Raw genomic sequence first — 18,659 nt, 5'->3', positions numbered from 1 at the left:
CTTAGTGGTTTCCACATTTTCTCCCAATATAAATGTCTCTGTCTCTTTAAATTGTATGTCTTGATATATAAAAGCCTGTTCAGGGTTACTCATTTTCTCTTCTGTTATTCCTTGTTCCACAACTTGATTCATTATTAAAGAGTCAATGTGAGGTTCCAATATAGCCTCTTTAAGTTTTCTCCATGATTTCCAGTAGGTTATCCCTTTTGTGATCTTCTGAAAATCAAAGTCATGGTTCACTTAACAACCATGTTATTAATTTAACAACTGCAACAATTCACTTAACAATTGTGGCAAGAAAGGTTATAAGATGAGACAAAACTCAGTTTACAACTGAATGGAAATTTTGGGCTCAGTTGTGGTTTTAAGTCAAGGACTATCTATAAACCCAGTGTAACCACCAGGAATGAACCCCTGAAGATTTAGACACAATTGCCAATGTTCAATAGCAATCACAAAACTAAACCACATAGACATTGAAGTAGAGAGAGAAGGAAACATCAGGATGCAAGATTGAAAAAACAAGATTGTTGTGTTATATTTTCATTATTATTGTTTGTACTAGACTTCTACTGGACATGTGTCTGTGGGAGGAAGGAGCAAATGTGACTGGTGGAAGCTCATTATTATGTCTTCTCCAAATTTATATTTAAGGCACTATACATGCAGCGAAGGATATATATTATTTTCCCCTACTATATAGAATGAACAAGAAAGCTCTCTCAAACAGCTGTGGCTATTGCTCTTGATGTATCCATGATATCTTCAGGATATCGTGTTTTGTGTGCCTTAGAACCCATCTTGACTTCTGGAAGCTGCATTTTTCAGAAGTGGTTTGCCATTGCCTTCTTCTTCCTAAGGCTGAGAGCTAGTTGGAGGCCCAAAGTCACCCAGCTGGCTCTCATACCTAAGGCAGGACCAGACCTCTTGGCCTCCTGAGCATCTTCTAACTCAGCTCTTTTAATCACTTCCTCAAACTAGCTCCAGTAGAGATATTAAATACAACAGACCTTTGTGATGCATTAGAATTTGAAATATTGCTTTCTTCCCCTCTCTCTGTCTTCATCTCCAGCTGCATGCAATTTTAATAACTTGACAGCATTAATCTTATCCCATATTGTGACATGTAAAACATTGTCTCAGAAGATACGTGTCCCTGATGCTATTTTGCGAGGGGCACCCTTGTGACCTTGGTCAAGTCACTTTAGCTTCCCTCACCTTTCCCCTGCTGTCCTTTAGTCTGTCTTGTCCTTAATTGTCAATGTGGCTCTCATCGTGTCTGAGATTAGACAAGTTCCTGAAGTAAGAGGTGAGGCTAATTGAGAGAGAAAGGATAGCACAACTAAACACCTTTGCCACTGAAAAAGAGAATGAAAGTAGCAAGGGCAATGGAATGATAGTGAAGGAGGAAGCCAAAAGGCAACTGTGTTGTGAATTCACCCAGCCAAATCCTTTTTGCATCCAATTTAAGGGATATTTCCAGTAGCATCAGGGATCATCCATCTGTATTCATAGAAGGAAACCTTAGGGGCATAGGAGACTGTGTTTAACAGAATAACAGAGTTGGAAAAACCTTGGGGGTTGTCCAACCTACTGCTCAAGCAGGAAACCCTATACCATTTCAAACAAATGGCTCTCCAATCTCTTTCTTAAAAATCGGCAGTGATGGAGCATCACAATTTCTGAGGAAAGCCATTCCACTGATTAATTTCTCCTTATTTCTAGGTTGGTTCTTTCTTTGAGTTGATTGGCTCTCTTTTTCTATCCATTGCTTCTTGTTCTGCCTTCAGATGCTTTGGAGAATAGGTTGACCTCCTCTTCTTCATGGCAGCCCTTCAAATATTGGAACACTGTTATCATGTCTGAACACTGCTATTATATTGATCCAATGCATTTGAATTGGTCTGTCTTGACACTGATTGGCAGCAGGTATTCAAGGTTTGGGGTGGGCATCTTTCTTGACTTTCTCTGGTGAGGCCAAGATTCTCCTTGAAATTATCTGCATGAAAAACATGGGTCCTGCCCTTCACTCATTCATTCTCTGTGTATAAGCCAAACTATAATGTGTTTATTTCACTTTGAACTATGCCATTTGGTTTATAAACTAAGTCTTATGGCTTAATGTGTTTTGAGATCCTAGTCAGTTACACTTTATTCAATAAGCCAGAGTTAAGCGAGCTGTGGCTTAGTAATAATGTATGAACAAAGCTATTGTTTATATAGAATGTTAAGCACTACATACTGTTAAAGCCTCATCCCTTTATAATGTAAGATCACAATTTAAAATTAAGTTTGTCAGGCATTTGAGAAAGCTTTCTGTTGTATGGCTGTAACTAAAATAAATAAGTATACATTGTTCATACATTTTTTAAGGGTTTTTCAAGACAAGCCTTAAGTTCAAACCCTCCTAGGAACATATTTCATACCCATCTCTACCGAAAATAGCTCTGAAAAATGTGTCAGCTCTTCTAAAACAATTGTTTCAGTCTATTTCACACATTTACAAAAAAAAAAAAAAAGGAAAAAGTTACTATGACTGTAATTTCATACACCAGATGCCTATTTGGAACTTTGTCTTCATGTAAGGAGAAATTTTAGCACAGGTTATTTAAAATGCAACCTTTGGGGAGGCTGTTTCCCACCCTCCTGTATGACTGCTGTAATACAGTGACAAAGCCTGTGTTTGAAAGAGCTCAGGTATCAACTGATAGCACCCTTGCTATTTGCCAGGCTCCCTGCCAATGTGACCTGAGTTCATTTAACTTTATATTAAATGTAATTGGACTGAATTAGTCATATTGAAAGTTGGCATTAAATGGGATGCTGGCATGCAGCAAAGTAGAGTGAGTAAATAGCTTTTATCTCCATTATTTACAATATGCCTTTATAGACTCGCTTAGAAAATGAAAAGGAGAGAAGCTACAGATCTGTGATTTATCAGGAAGGCTGGCAAGTAGAATGACCTCTGCAAAAAGCAAAGATTTCTTTATTGCTTTGCTGCCATCAAGAAGTTATCTTGTTTTTTCCAGCCCACATGTAGTAACTGTACTGACCAAAAAGACCTTGGAACAGAGGGGGGGGGGTATCAAGGAAGAACTCATCAGTTGTTGTTTTAGTAAATGAATAATCCAGACAATTATTTTGTAACAGCACCCCCAAAGTAAGTTGTCCTATCTACAGAAATAATTCCATATAATGCAATCCAATAATAATTGAAACTCTAGGGTCTCAATTTTCAGATATTATATCCTGATGCCCAATATACTTTTTTATTCCCTTCATTTGGTGGCAGTCACCCATTATCCAAACTAGAAAACAGATGCTAGAAGACTTTGCACTTTTAGATTCGCAAGACTGATGACAGCCCTCTCAGGTAAACCAGAAAACACCAGATGGACTAATTCTACTTGATTGTAAAGCCACATTAATAGAATCTTGCAAGTCTGAAAGTATAAATCTCCTGCCATCTTTTTTTTTTACAATTAGTCTGGGTCCTCCCTAAATCTTGTTCTCTAACTTTTCCAGTGTTTGTCAACCTTGACTATTTTAAGGCATGTGGACTTCAACTCCCAGAATTCCACAGCCAGCAGTGCTGGCTGTGGAATTCTGGGAGTTGAAGTCCGCATGCCTTAAAATGGTCAAGGTTGAGAAACACTGTCAGTTAAGCAATTTCAGGCTCCTCCCTCTCTTATCTGATCATGCCCTGGGCAACAATTCTTCCCCTCCTTCCCCCAAGGTCATTCCCACATACCATTACACTACGAGGTTGACAAGTGTGCTGTACGGTATACAGAAATTTTCTAGAAATTTATATTCTGAATGCCAGAGATTGGTTTTTGACACAGAGATAGGTTGCTATCACTGAGCTATAGTGTGTCTTTTTTTTCCCTTATGAATTTGGAAGTGTGCAGTAGATCCTAAAATAAGTGTTAGTTGACTCTTTCATAAATATGGTAGTCTGAAAAAAATGGAGAGATAAGAATTCAGTCCCAGTTCAAAAATGTTGTAACTAGCTTATAGCAATATGAGTTTACAGCCCTGCTTATTAATTAAAATCTGTGGAAAAATGGAAACTATTTCCGATCAGATTAAAAAATGCTAATTTGAAACATTGTATTATTCATTGTTTTATTCTTTAGAAGATTCAATTTTGAGTCCACCCTTCTCTTTGCCCTACTTAATTCTTGGACACACGCTGTTATTGATAAATGTCACCATCTTATTAGCTCAAGGAATCTGGTGTGCATGTATGATTAGCAGGGCAAACTGTGATCCTACTCAATTCTGAATGTTACTTCTCCATGAATAGATAATGTAATTGATGCCATGCCCCAAGGCCACAAATGGACAGCTGCTTCAATGGAATGCCTTCTGTGTTAAAATTCATGTACTGTATTCCCTGTTTTGCAACTGGTACACCTGCAAATAGGAATCACTAGGAGAATGACAAGTATAATAGAATAACAGAGTTGGAAGGGACCTTGGAGGTCTTCTAGTCCAACCTCCTGCTCTGACAGGAAATCCTATACCATTTCAGACAAATAGCTGTCCAGTCTCTTCTTTAAAACCTCCAGTGTTGGAGCATTCACTGCTTCTGGAGGCAGGTTGTTCCACTGGTTAATTGTTCTAACTGTCAGGAAATTTCTCCTTAGTTCTAGGTTGCTTCTCTCCTTGATTAGTTCCCATCCATTGCTTCTTGTCCTGCCTTCAGGTGCTTTGGAGAATAGCTTGACTCCCTCTTCTTTGTGGCAGCCCCATAGATATTGGAACACTGCTATCATGTCACCCCTAGTCCTTTTTTTCATTAAACTTACCCAATTTCAGGAACCATCCTTTATATGTTTTAGTATAAAACTGCCTATGCTTAAAATAGTGACTCAGTTTGATAAAATGGTCGTTGAATAGTCCCCCTGTTTTTAGGCTAGCATCATAAGCGTCATTGAACATAACAAAACAGCAACATCTAACAGTTTGCTTTTAATTAATAATTTTAAATGTAGCTCTCCCCCAATTGATCTTTCTCTTTTTCTCTCTACATACATAACGCACCACCCCCTTTGTACAAGCGTGATCTAGGAACCAAAATTGTGAATATGAAAATCTGTGTTGCTTTAACTTATCCTATCCAAACTGGCCTCTAAGGACTTTTTTTTTTTACTTAAAACATCTTCTAAAATTACCTCCCACTTAATTAATAATTGAGAGCCAGTTTGTTGTAGTGGTTGGTCTAATAATTGAGCACCTACATGGTTATGTTTATGATGTAAGCCTAAAAATAAGGGAAAACAGGAGGAGAAAGGAATATTATGCATGTTTGCTACCTTCAGTTACTTAGAAAATAATAAAGACAGGATTAAAAAAAATCTAATAAATAAATATAAACAAACAAACCAAGGCTGTCAATCTTTTGTTCTCGATCCCTGAATGGAACTGTTTGTTTGCCAATTAATGGAGAAATGTTGATTGAAAAGTGGATTTTATATTTCCAAAAATGGATAACCAATCATTGTTTAATTCTTTACTTATCCACATTAGTTTCTGGAAAGTCTTAAATGTAATTTTATCTATTTCTTTATTCAGTTTGTATAGCCGCTTATCTTAAACGAGTGACTTTGCCAATCTTATGGCATTCTTTCATCTTATAAGACCCTGTTGAAATAGATGCAGTTTGCCCTCGCGTTCTACTGAAAACTCTTAATTTTGGCAGTTTCTTCAAGCCATTTAAAGATGCTAAGTCAGATCATCCAGGTGAATTCATCCAAGTATTCCATGTGTATGTGAGAGGTTTTTCCACAAATACCGTTAGAATGACAGATTTTGTTACAAAAGAGAAAAAACAAGTTTTGAAATGGCATACAATTATGAATTCAGAACAACAATAAATAGTGAAAGTTAAAAAGGCATTCATTTACTGTGTTCCATTAAAAAAAAACTCTCAAAAGATTGAGAATCCATCAATCTGGATACTTAAAAAGCTAGCATAAAAATGAATCTGACCCTAAGCATGAAGCAGTAGTTAACCAGGCTGTCAGCAAGAAACATGTTCAAAGACGAACTTCACAAATCTGCCACTTACTTCAATGGATTTCAACAAATTGGGTAACTCAATTTATTGTCATTTATACAGACTATAAGCTACCATGCTCCAAAACACACATTAAGGTCTAAAGCAATTATGTATTTAGAGCATTTACAGCATGTATGCCTGCCAACTGAGGGGTGAAAACAAATACAAGCTGGTTGGAATTTTTTTGTGGACAAATTGCCAAAAAAAATTAGGGTCAGTGCCATTCTCTCCTTATGAAACTGTGGATTCATTAAAATTCATTCTATTTTATTACCTGCTTTCCTCAGACAATTTTCCACTGCAGTTCTCTCTTTTAAAAATTAAAGAATAAATGAACAGTCCCACTGAAGAGCTTATCATACTTATTTTATGTTGTTTGCAAGATAAATAGAAGTCTTCAGTTGTCAATTCAAACATGTAAATTATGTAGACTGATATTTTTTTTTAGATTCTTTTATCAGCTTTCTGGCTTGTCCAGCTGATCATACAATACCACAACTACTGTGGTAGGTCTATTTCAGTAGCTCGAAAAAGTAGTGCTGTTATTTTCTGTCTTCACTAGCTGGCATGGTTAATGACTATAGATTGGGAAAGGATTAAATGCCTTGATCCTACCTATTCTCCAGGTTTCCCTTTCTTTTTTCTTGATTGCTTTTTTAGTTTTAGCTTTTCATCTTTTACCAGATTCTTTATTGTTCTTTCCAACCCATCAAAATGTTGGAAACAAATTATGTAAATTGGTGGAGAACTCTGTATGTCTTTTTGTAGGACAACTTTCTGAAAACATAGCTGCAATGGAGCAAATTTGAAGGAATGAGAGAAGCTGGGAAAAGGAAGATTAAGCTAAATCTCAATTTCATTCAGTTAACTCTCAGATAGGTTTGCTGAGTGGCTGTGGAAAAAAATGAATTCTGATGGGACAACACAGTTGAACAGTGATTTATAATGCAGATGATTCCCCCATTCAAAACCCCATTCTCTCTTCTAGTTATTTGACCCAGAGTAGAACATATGTAGTCTTTCTTATGCTTTTCAATACACAGAAAAAAAATCCACACCAAACACAACATAGTGGGAGAATAGAAACACTCTGAGTTTTTATATCACCCACACATTGTATCAAATGTGCAGATGACACAAACACTTACCCAACACTCAAAATAAGAGAATGAGTTGGACAAGTGGAGAAGAAACATGAAATTCTCTCTGTCCTGGTGAAGACTTGGAGCAGATTCTACACACATTTTCAGAAGAATCTTGAGAGGTTAGAATATGTTTAGTACTTGTCATAGTGAGCTATCTCACAGAGATACTGAGAAAATAGAATAGCTCAAGAATTTTAAGTATGTATGTTTCTAAATCTCTATAAAGATTCTGAGTCCAAATTACAAAAACAACATGATAAACAATGCAAGAGTAAAATTATGAATCGAATGGACCAGTAATGATAATAATATGTTATTTTAAAACAATGTAGTTCTGAAAAATACAACAGGCTGGAGCGATTTTTAGACCAGAAAACATATACACACAATAAGACATTTTGTGTGATTTTTACATGGCAGGCATATCATGAAAACCAGCCCTTGGTGATTAAAATCTTGTTAATAAGTCACAATAATAAACAAGAGAGCCAGGATAATATTGCATTTTAATTTGCCAGGTACAAACGTGACTAGGAGCAAAGCTATAAAACATTAAAAAAAACAACACTAAAGTAACAAGATGTTACTGAGGGGGTCACTAATGCTAGAATCAAGTTTTGGAAGAGTTCCATAATGCTTTTCAGGTCTGTCTGGAGAATGATCCATTCCACCTTGATTACTGTGCTTAATTCAAAGCAAGGAATTTAAAGAAGCATTCAGACAAATAGCTTTACTGTAGACAAGGACCATAAGGGTGAATAGGGGAATAGAAAACAAGTCCTATGATGAGAGATTAAAGGAACCAGAAGAGATTATTAGTTATGATACTACTTGAAAGGACATCAGACAGGATAAGGTTAAGTTTGGTTCTCTATCATTCAGGACATGGAATAATGGACTTAAGATACAGGAAGGCAGATTCAAATTGGTTGTTACAAAAAAGATATCTAACAGTAAAAGCATTTTGCCTCTACAACCAAAAACTCATGGTTTCATCTGCTGAACATGATTTAACTTGGATCGTTGGACTGAACAAAGCTTAGACTTGATGGCTTAAATATCTACATAGAAATACTGTATATTATTCTATAGGAATGAGGACAGATGAAAGCCAAAGAGTGTTTAAGTGGAAAAGATGTTTTACTGCCTGCTTCAGACAGAAAGGTGCTTTAGGTGAAGACTGTTTAAAATAATAGAAAAGCAAGAAATCAGAGAATCAGTGAATAAAAAAGAGGGTTACAATACATCCAAATGCCAGTGCAAGTTTAGTCACTGTTCTCTAAGATTCTACAGACATCCACTTTGATCAGCTCTAGCCAATATTTGAGCTTCTATCTGAGGTTTCCATAACAACTTGCATCACGATGGTGTGCTACTCTTTAAGGTATCTCCAAATTCTCAATCATTTTAAAATTGTCGTATCTAGAAGATGGTCTTACCTGCTTCTTTGGTTCGGATCACTTTAGACGGTGTGCTTGGATCTCCTGTTCCAATTTTGTTAGTTGCTACAACTCTAAATTCATATTCTACCCATGGGTTCAGTTCACCCGCCATTGCAGATTCCAGGTCACCCCCTATGTGTTCAGGAACTGGGAAGAACAAAGAAGTAATCCATTAAAGCATGCTATCTAGAATTTCTCTCTAATCACTAAACTGAAGCTAGAGGAAACAACCCAGAATTAGTGGCACAAATAAGAATTTGACCTTTGCCAATTTCTATACGAATCTGCCTTTTCAGATTCATGATAAAATATCCAACTGATTTAACATTTCTTCAACTGCTGCAATGCAGGTCTTGCAATTTAATTGTGGTCAGGTAAACATGTAAATACTATTTGGAGACTAAATGTTATTTCAGTAATAAATTTTAAGAAAAAAAGATACAGGTTTAATTTAAATTAGGGGCAGAGTTCTCTTTTAGTTTCTCTCTATTTTTTCTTTTATGCTTAAAAGGTAGGTGGGTGTATTTGGTGGCATAGCATCAGACAAGAATCTCTGAATGCTACCTCCACCTTGTTTTATTCTGAAATGTATTCTGGATACACTCTGATCAACCTTATAAGGAAACCTTAGACTTGACTTTTGAATATCCTTCCTGAAAAGCAAAGAGGAGATAAAAGGACCCAGTAGAAGAAGGAGAACCAACTGTGGAAGACTCAACAGTCTTCCAAGACTGAAACTTCAAGTGAAAAGGAACTGTATATTGATATAGGCTATCATGGCCAGTACCTATTAGGCAGTGTTGGGCTTCAGGATTTAGTGACTGTGGTCTAGAAAACAGATTTCCTGATGTTTTGATTGCAGCTTATGGCTTGCATCTTCAGAAGCAAGGTGGTCTGCTTTGTAGACCATAGGCAATTAAGCAGGGACTGACTGGACTCTGTCTTTGTAGCTATGTCCTAATTGGCCTTTAGCCAAGTTGGTTTCTGATTTGTGCAGATTAGTGAAGGCTGGTCTCTGATTGGTTCTATATACATTATAGCAGGGATCCCCAACCCCCGGTCTATGGACCGGTACCAGGCCGTGGCATGCCAGCAACTGGTCCCCACAAACAAGCAAAGCCCCATCTGTGGGATGCAGGCAGCACACAAAACCACGCACTCTCCGATCCATGGAAAAGCCTTTCTCCATGGAACCAGTCCCTGATGCCCAAAAGGTTGGGGACCTCTGCATTATAGGCATGTTTTGCAAGAAAAAAATATGGAAGCACAGACAACAAACACTTCTGTGCCCATGTGATGTTGTTGACAGAATCTGGATAAAAGAATATGCCAGCTTTGGACTGCTGGAGTTCATTTCAGTGTAGATTCTCACAAAAGAAAATGTAGATTTTTTTCACCAATGGTCAGAAACAACAATAAAAACAAAATAATTGTTGTGGCTCCGTCCTGTGGGTCCCTCTCATCAGAGGAGGAAGGCTCTGAACATGAAGGAGAGGAGATGGCCAGGCCTCCCTCTCCAGGACCTTCCCCTCTGGTGCGGCCTTCGGTGCCTTCCGACGGAGAGGAGATTGGCCAGGAGCCTGGTGCTTCTGGGATTGGCCAGGAGCCCGGTGCTTCTGGGATTGGCCAGGAGCCCGGTGCTTCTGGGATTGGCCAGGAGCCAGGTGCTTCTGGGATCGGCCAGGAGCCAGGTGTATCGGACTCCGAAGAGGATACGTCTTGGCTGCATCCACGCCAGCGTCGGAGGGACAAGCGTGCACAGCAGCTGAAACGCTGTGCCAGAGATTTCAGCTGAGTCACTGGGCCACACCCCACTGGCTATATAAGCAAGGGGTGTGGTGTGTGAAACTCTTGTGACGGACAATTTTGCTGAATCTCCTGTTGCAAGCACTCCGGCAATTTATCCTGGACTTATCGTATGTTTTGTTTTGTATTATCAGTAAAGGCTTTGGCAGGCAGCCACGAAGTTGCTGCCAAGTGTTCATTTGTAGTTGGCTGTGCTGAGCAGTTTTTCAGCCCTCGGCTGACTGGTTGGGGGGTGTGAGTCGGACGGGGGACAGAACAATAATAGGGAAGACAAGTCATGTATTTCTAAATTCCCAAATAGTGGTTTGAACTGAAAAAGACACTAGGAAAAAAAAGATCCTATTTTGCTTCTTATTAGGATTCTTCTGCTGAATTTATGAATCTAATGAACCTGTTGATTGATGCAAAATAACAATAAAAATCTCTTGCCTGTTTTCACAGTCTGCCAGCCAAGTGAAAACGGACTTCGCGCTTGCAAGTTGTAAGAAGTGATAGGACTGTGGTTATCTGCTCCGGGAGTCCATGAAAGAGTTGCGGTGACCTCTGTGATTTCTTCAACAATGACAACCCCAGGAGGCCCAGGTGGACCTGGAAAGAAAGAAGGAAAGAAGCAAGGAAGAAAAGACAGAGAAAAAGGAAAGAAGAAAGGTAGGTAGGTTGAATGCACTAATTCTAATTCACCATTATTGCCCTGTACATATACTTGTAAGAATACTCTCATCTAGTCTGCTAATTTATCAGGACTGACCAACATAATTTGGTAACCAGCAGCCTTACAGATATTTTAAGGGGCCAGTTGTCCCATTCCGGTGCCAGATGTGGACCAGAAAATATTCAGCTTCAAATCATTTTTCAGTTAGGAAAGTCACTAGAAATTTTTGAGCCAATATCTTTCAGCATAATTCATCCAAGCAGATTGTGAAAATGAAATGGAGAGATAGTAGAAAAGAACTAAGCACAATTATACCTTGGAAACAAAGTTGAACGCAAGTGAAATAAAAAAGATAGGCTAATATCTCATGCAGGACATTATTAGTCTAAAATTGGCATTTACTATTATTGTACAATTACTAATAATTTCCATAAAGTAAGGATGCAAAAATATGCCTATACTACTACTATACTGAGTATGGTTTTAAATATAAAGAACTGACTTGAAATATTGGCAAAATACAATAGTAATATTAATTCATATTTAATGGTACTTTTTATGTATCTTTTGAAAACAATACCTAGGGATCTGTGCTAGCTAGCTGCAAGTGTGATAAAATGACAACACGTGCACATGCCTGATGATGCTACAATATCATTCTCCTTTTTTGTGCTTTTGTGTTGATGTCACACACAAATATTAAAGTATGGGTTTTGTGTTGTAAGTCACATATATGGCTTAGAGGTGGACACAAATACTGCAGCGTTTTGTGTGGCTGATTTCTAAAAAGTTTGGATGGGACAAAATGGCTGATATAAAACCTCCCAGCAAACTCCATATTTAATTTTATTTATTTATTTAAATGTTTATGCCACTATTCTCATTGGAAAGAGAATTAGGTATGTTCACCACCTTGAGTTATTTATAAAAATCATAAAAGCAAGATAAAAAGAAATAATTCCAGTACTCATAGACACTCTGTTACTATTCACTGCCAGCATTGTTAAAATCTTTTAAAATCTTTTAAATCTTACAAATTTTTACAAAGGCAGTTCATATCTATTCCTCCATCCTGCCTCCGGAAATGAAGACACCATTCATAAAATTAAAGGTTTAAAATGTGTAGGAAAATATTTTCACAAAGTAAGTTTGAGGAACAGGATAATACATGAGGACTTAATCATTAGAAACTATAATGTTGGTCTCCAAATGAAGCAATCTGAAATTACCCCAAAAGACTGGACTGTCTTAAAGCCTTCTTTCCATGTATGAGACTAACATTGTGAAGAACCTCTTGGCCACTGAATCCTGGGTGAGCATTAAGATCAAGAATGATTAGAATATTACAAAGATATGATCATGTTTCCTGTCTGGTCTACTTGAGAACTTAGTGGACACTTAGTGTCCATTTCATTGGACACAATTGTAGTCACAGAACAAGTACTATAGGTACTTGGAATAGAATAGAGTTGGAAGGGACCTTGGAGGTCTTCTAGTCCAACCTCCTGCTCAAGCAGGAGAACCCATATCATTTCAGACAAGTGACTGTCCAATCTCTTCTTAAAAACCTCCAATGTTGGAGCATTCACAGCTTCTGGAGGCAGTTTGTTCCACTGATTAATTGTCCTCACTGTTAGGAAGTTTCTCCTTAATTCCAGGTTGCTTCTCTCCTTGGTCAGTTTCCAACCATTGTTGTTGGAACCATTGTGTTCCAACTTGTATAGTTGACTTTCAGATGGCCTTGAAAAAGGAATTCAAATGTTTTATGTGAACATAAGCTTTGCCCAGATATACAGGAGGAGTGAGGAAAAAACTCAAGATTTCTCTTGCTTTGATTCTTTTTAAGTTAAAAAGGGCAATAAGAGAGTTTCTGCCAGCTTTTAAGATTCTGTTATTACACCCTACAATAAGATATATTTTCAGGAGTTGATGTAGTGTCTGTTTTGTGATCCGGTTTATCTCAAAGGGCTCCGACAGTAGGAGAACATGCAAATCATAGTTTTAGGATTTTTTTTCAATCCTTTAAAAGTAATTCCACTCTGGGTCTTGTGATTGAGGAAAGGGAGGAGTTCTGAGAATGCATAAGGTGACCATATTTGGAGCTGCTGCCTATCTCCTCTCCTGTATTTTTTTGGAGAATTATCAGGCTGACCAACAGGCAGACAAACGTCCTATCTTCTTCACACTAAACATTTGATTATGAGATGATGATGATGATGATGATGATGATGATGATGATAATAATAATAATAATAGTAGTAGTAGTAGTAGTAGTAGTAGTAGTAGTAGTAGTAGTAGTAGTAGTAAAGTTGGAAGGGACCTTGGAGGTCATATAGTCCAACCCCCTGCTCAGGCAGGAAACCCTATACCATTTCAGACAAATGGCTGTCCAGTCTCTTCTTAAAAACCTCCAGTGTTGGAGCATTCACTGCTTCTGGAGGCAGGTTGTTCCACTGGTTAATTGTTCTAACTGTCAGGAAGTTTCTTCTTAGTTCTAGGTTGCTTCTCTCCTTGATTAGTTTTCATCCGTTGCTTCTTGTCCTGCCTTCAGGCGCCTTGGAGAATAGCTTGACTCCCTCTTCTTTGTGGCAGCCCCTGAGATATTGGAACACTGCTATCATGTCCCCCCTCGTGCTTCTCTTCATTAGACTAGACATACCCAGTTCCAGCAGCCTTTCCATATATGCTTTAGCCTCCAGTCCCCTAATCATCTTTGTTGCTCTTCTCTGTACTCTTTCTAGAGTCTCAACATCTTTTTTACATTGTGATGACCAAAACTGGATGCAGCATTCCAAGTGTGGCCTTACCAAGGCATTGTAAAGTGGTATTAACACTTCATGTGATATGACATTCTAAAAATCCAAAACTTAATTGACTAAGATATACAATTTTTTTTTATATTAGCCAAGGAGTCATAGCCAAGGCCCAGTTGGTTAGGCCTGCAATATGCTTTTTTCATTTGTTTAAAATACATATTGTGCGAGTTTATTTATTTACATTTGTAATCTGCAGACAGTGGGGCTCCTTGGCTGCTCTTACTTATTTCCAAAGGGTTTGTGCAGAAAGTGCTGCTCAGGGCATTATTTCTCTCAACAGGAGAGAATTTTAACCCTTTAAAAAAAAAATCTCAGCTTCCAGGTAGATTTTTGATCTTTAAATTCAACTGATGTATGGTAAAAATTGAAAGAGGCTTTGGCTAGATTTCTATACAGCCTTGCATTAATCTTTATGCTGGAAGCAGTATTTTCTTTTTAATAAATATGCCCTGTATCTTGAGAAGGAAGATGGTGTGTGTGTGTGTGTGTGTGTGTGTGTGTGTGTGTCTGTGTGTGCTCACAGTCACTATCATCAATATATTATCAGGAACTGTCTGGTTGAAATTTTTTTTTAATGAATTTTGGTTGTTTGTCCAATTCTTCAAGCTTTGAGGAAACAAGGAAATACCTATGAAGAAAAGTTCTCACCAGTTCTTGACTGTATCCACACAGAAAGTTGGATACAGCTGAGTTTAAAAAGAAAATGAAATAATTTCTGATCCCTGCCCAGACTAAATAACGAGACACGGAATTTCTCACTGCTGTTCTGCACATCTTTTAAAAGAGCTCCATTAGGACAAAAGTAGAGACCTGTTGTATTTGAAACAAAGGTCTGTTAAGTCCTCTAAATCCTATTTTCTACTTTGTCAAATGTCTGTGGGAAATCTACTTTTCCTCCAGGAAATTAGCAAACATGATGTTGAATGTAATACAAGGCTAGCACACTGCAGTTATTAGTATGAAAAATATCAAATTATTAGGAACCAACAAGATGCATAAAAGATGTATTGCAAGCTTTGGACTTCTCCAAAGCTCTTTATCAGGCAAAATGTTATAAAAAGCACTAGATATGGAAGAAAAAGTCCAAAATTATGCTTGCTTTTCTCAGCTGCATGTTCTAATTCATTCTCAAGAAGATTTGAGATTTAGTGGAAGTCTTATCTCTGTCAGGTCACTCTTCTGAAAAGGCTATAAAAAGAGATAAGCACTGATAATCCTCAATTTGTCTAAAAACATGTAGACATCTAGCGTGGCAGAAATCCATAGAAGAATCATGGCTCTCCTCTAATCAAAACTGGAAAGAAAGATTTAAAAAAATCAACTAAGCCAAGGTTTCCCATATTAATTAGTGATTTCAAGGGACTGGAAGCTGAAAATTTGAATCTTTTCTTTGGGCAAGAGTAAAATCAATATGAGAGATCCTTCGTGCAGATCCTGCATGAGGAATATGTATTTTGCAAGAAGAGGATGAAGTGAACAAACCATTCCTAAATTAGATTCACTTTTATAATCTGTGTTGGTCACACAGCCAACCAGATGTTTAGCCTAGATTTGACATTTTTATCCACCTAGCTTCGTTCCCAAGCCCTGGGATAGGCAGATGCTGTTGTTTGATGGTGTTAAGGGTATCACTGCAGGATGTAAGCTATTCCAAGTAAAGCTGCCTTTTGCAATTGACTGTGATTTTGTCAATGCCAATGGTGTTTATGTGGTGCTCCAGATGTTTTGAGATTGCATCCAAGGCACTATTACTGTTGTTACTATCTTTGCTTTATTTGGTCAAAGTTGTTCTATTTCTATATGCACGTCTTTGCATTTTGTGATTTTTTTTCCCTACAACTACTTTCTCTTCTGCTGTTTTCACATACTGCAAAGTCTGCTATCCAGACTTTATTGTCTTTCTTATCAACAATCATTTTCTGGTGTGTTAAGTGACAGGTGCTTGTCTGTTTGAATTCTAAAGTCCCAGAACACTTTAGCGTCACTTGCAATATCTTGTGGCCCCACTGCATGGTGGCATAGTGGTTAGAATGCAGTATTGCAGGCTGACTCTGCCCACTGCCAGGAGTTCAATCTTAATGTGATTCAGCTTTCCATCCTTCCAAAGTCGGTAAAATGAGGGCCCAGATTGTTGGGGGGCAATATGCTGACTCTGTAAACCACTTAAAGAGTGCTATGAAGCACTGTGAAGCAGCATATAAGTCTAAATGCTATTGCTATTTCTTGCAACTATTTCAATTCACCATTGTGGCTACTTTGTCATGCTGTTGTTTAGAGTCAATCTTTGTGATCTTGCAGCAGCTTTGTGATCTTGCAGCAGCTGTTTCTTCAGCTTCTTTGTAAAGGTGGAATTTGCCTTTTGTTGCTGTCTTCTCAATTCTGGCTTTGTTCAGTATGCATTTGTTCTTAAGGCTTGGTCTAGCAGAGACAGAATTAGCCCCTTTGTTTCTTCAGTTTTCTTGCTCTTAGCCATTGCCAGATCTTGTTATTTGTTTTGCCATATAGTACTTTGCCTCACCATGTCCCTTTTTGATTTCTTTCTGGTAATCCAGTGTGGTCTCTCAGTAAGCCTTCATGGTGTTCTAGATTCAGTACATCTTCTTCATAGTCCTTCAAGTATTTTTCCAATGCGTTTTTTTCTTTCTCAACTCTCTGGTGGATTATTATTATTATTACTATTTAAAAAGATAGCACAGAGTCTTCTGACAAATACTTTTTTGTAATATAACAGAGGGATTTTTTGGTAAACAGCTGATTCTTTGTGGCTTGCACCTTGGTGTGCTTTATAATCTCAAACATAACAGATGGCCCCAAGCAGAGTTAGATGGAGTGTGCACTGTAAACCCCATATAGAGACTAAAAGTGTGAACTTGTTTGAATAAGAAAGAAATCATCATGTAAAGGAGAGAGAGAGAGAGAGAGAGAGAGAGAGAGAGAGAGAGAACAACTTTATCTACAGATGGAGAATTTAAGCAGAACAAAATAAGAGGAATTATCTGATCATTTGTTACAAAAGCATTGGGCTATGAATAGATTTTCAGAAATAAAGCTCTATAATTCTTAACTGTCCCACACATTTTCAGTTTGCAGTGGGAAGGGAGTGTCATTCATTTAAATAGAATACTTTTTGTGTGCAAATTATAGGTGTGAGGATTTGATCCAGTTATGCATTTATATTTTAGCAAGAAAACTTGTAGGGCTGCACAGCACATATTAGAGAGTATAAAGAATTTGAGTATAACATGGAGTCAGCAAAGGTTCTGTGAAATACAGAGTAAAAAGGCAAGAAAATCGCCAAATTTAGGCATTCTGGAGAAGTTAATACAGCCAACTATGAAATGGGTATTGATTCAGTGTATCAAGTTTTTACTAGAGGAATAAAATAGTCCTATGTTCATATAATGAACTGATAAGAATTTTATGTTCTGAGTTATCCTGCATTATAGATTTTTGCTCCATTTATTCCACAGGGAAGGAAATCAAGAAACACTATGCAACAAAAATTACTGCATGTGTATGTCATGCCAAATAAAATACACAGGAAGCTGATAAGATGTGCAAATAAGTAAAAGTTGGCAGGGCTGAATCCCAATAGGAACAGCAAATTTGTTCTGGATCAGAATCAAAAATTGAGCTAAAAATTTTGATTCTTCAATAATATGTAAGGGGATCAACTATGCCTCATCCTTATGTAAGCTACATAAGGTACACCTTATGTAAGCTACATTAGGTACACCTAATCTGTATAGCTAGAACTGACTTTTTAGGGGCAGAAGGCAGATTTTAGCAGTACAAGTAGTTCTCAACTTACAACAGTTCATTTAATGACCGTTCAAACTTACAACGGTACTGAAAAAAGTGACTTATGACCATTTTTCACACTTAGAACCATGATCAAAATACAGACTCTTGGCAACTGGTTCATATTTATGATGAGTGCAGTGTCCTGGGGTCACGTGATCACCTTTTGTGACCTTCTGACAAGCAAAGTCAATGGGGAAGCCAGATTCACTTAACAACCGTGTTACTAACTTGACAACTGCAGTGACTCACTTAACACCTACAGTGATTGAATTAACAACCTTGGCAAGAGAGGTTATAAAAATGGGGCAAAATTCACTTAACAAATACAATATCTCACTTAGTAACAGAAATTTTGGGCTTCTTTGTGGTCATAATTCGAGGATTACTTGTAATGCTTGAAATTGCCTTGCTAAATGCCATTTTGCAAACAGAGTTTAGATCTTTGGGATTTGAGCTTGAATAGAATAGAATAGAATAGAATAGAATACAATAGAATAGAATAGAATAGAATAGAATAGAATAGAATAGAATAGAATAGAATAGAATAGAATAGAATAGAATAGAATAGAGCTGGAAGGGACCTCGGAGGTCTTCTAGTCCAGCCCCCTGCTCAAGCAGGAGGACCTATACCATCTCAGGGGCTGCCACAAAGAAGAGGGAGTCAAGCTATTTTCCAAAGCGCCTGAAGGCAGGACAAGGAGCAACAGGTGGAAACTAACCAAAGAGAGAACCTAGAACTAAGGAGAAACTTCCTGACAGTTAGAACAATTAACCAGTGGAACAACCTGCCTCCAGAAGCGGTGAATGCGCCAACACTGGAAGTTTTTAAGAAGAGACTGGACAGCCATTTGTCCGAAATGGTATAGGGTTTCCTGCCTGAGCAGGGGGTTGGACTAGATGACCTCCAAGGTCCCTTCCAACTTTATC

At 37.7% G+C, this 18,659-nt stretch overlaps 1 protein-coding gene across 1 annotated transcript in view; it reads right to left on the bottom strand.

Moving 5' to 3' along the window:
• Positions 1–18,659, bottom strand: part of CNTN5 (contactin 5) — a 237,301-nt gene that overhangs the window by 28,548 nt on the left and 190,094 nt on the right. Inside the window, exons 16-17 of the mRNA XM_029285383.1 lie at positions 10,890–11,048; positions 8,652–8,801 (exon numbers count right to left, since the gene is read on the bottom strand). Coding sequence (XP_029141216.1) covers positions 8,652–8,801; positions 10,890–11,048 — 309 coding nt within the window. The remainder of the gene's footprint in view (positions 1–8,651; positions 8,802–10,889; positions 11,049–18,659) is intronic.

The sequence above is a fragment of the Protobothrops mucrosquamatus genome, unplaced genomic scaffold, assembly GCF_001527695.2.
Source record: "Protobothrops mucrosquamatus isolate PMUCROS unplaced genomic scaffold, P.Mucros_1.0 scaffold1591, whole genome shotgun sequence".
NCBI lineage: Eukaryota > Metazoa > Chordata > Lepidosauria > Squamata > Viperidae > Protobothrops > Protobothrops mucrosquamatus.
This window is presented reverse-complemented; position numbering and strand designations above follow the sequence as displayed.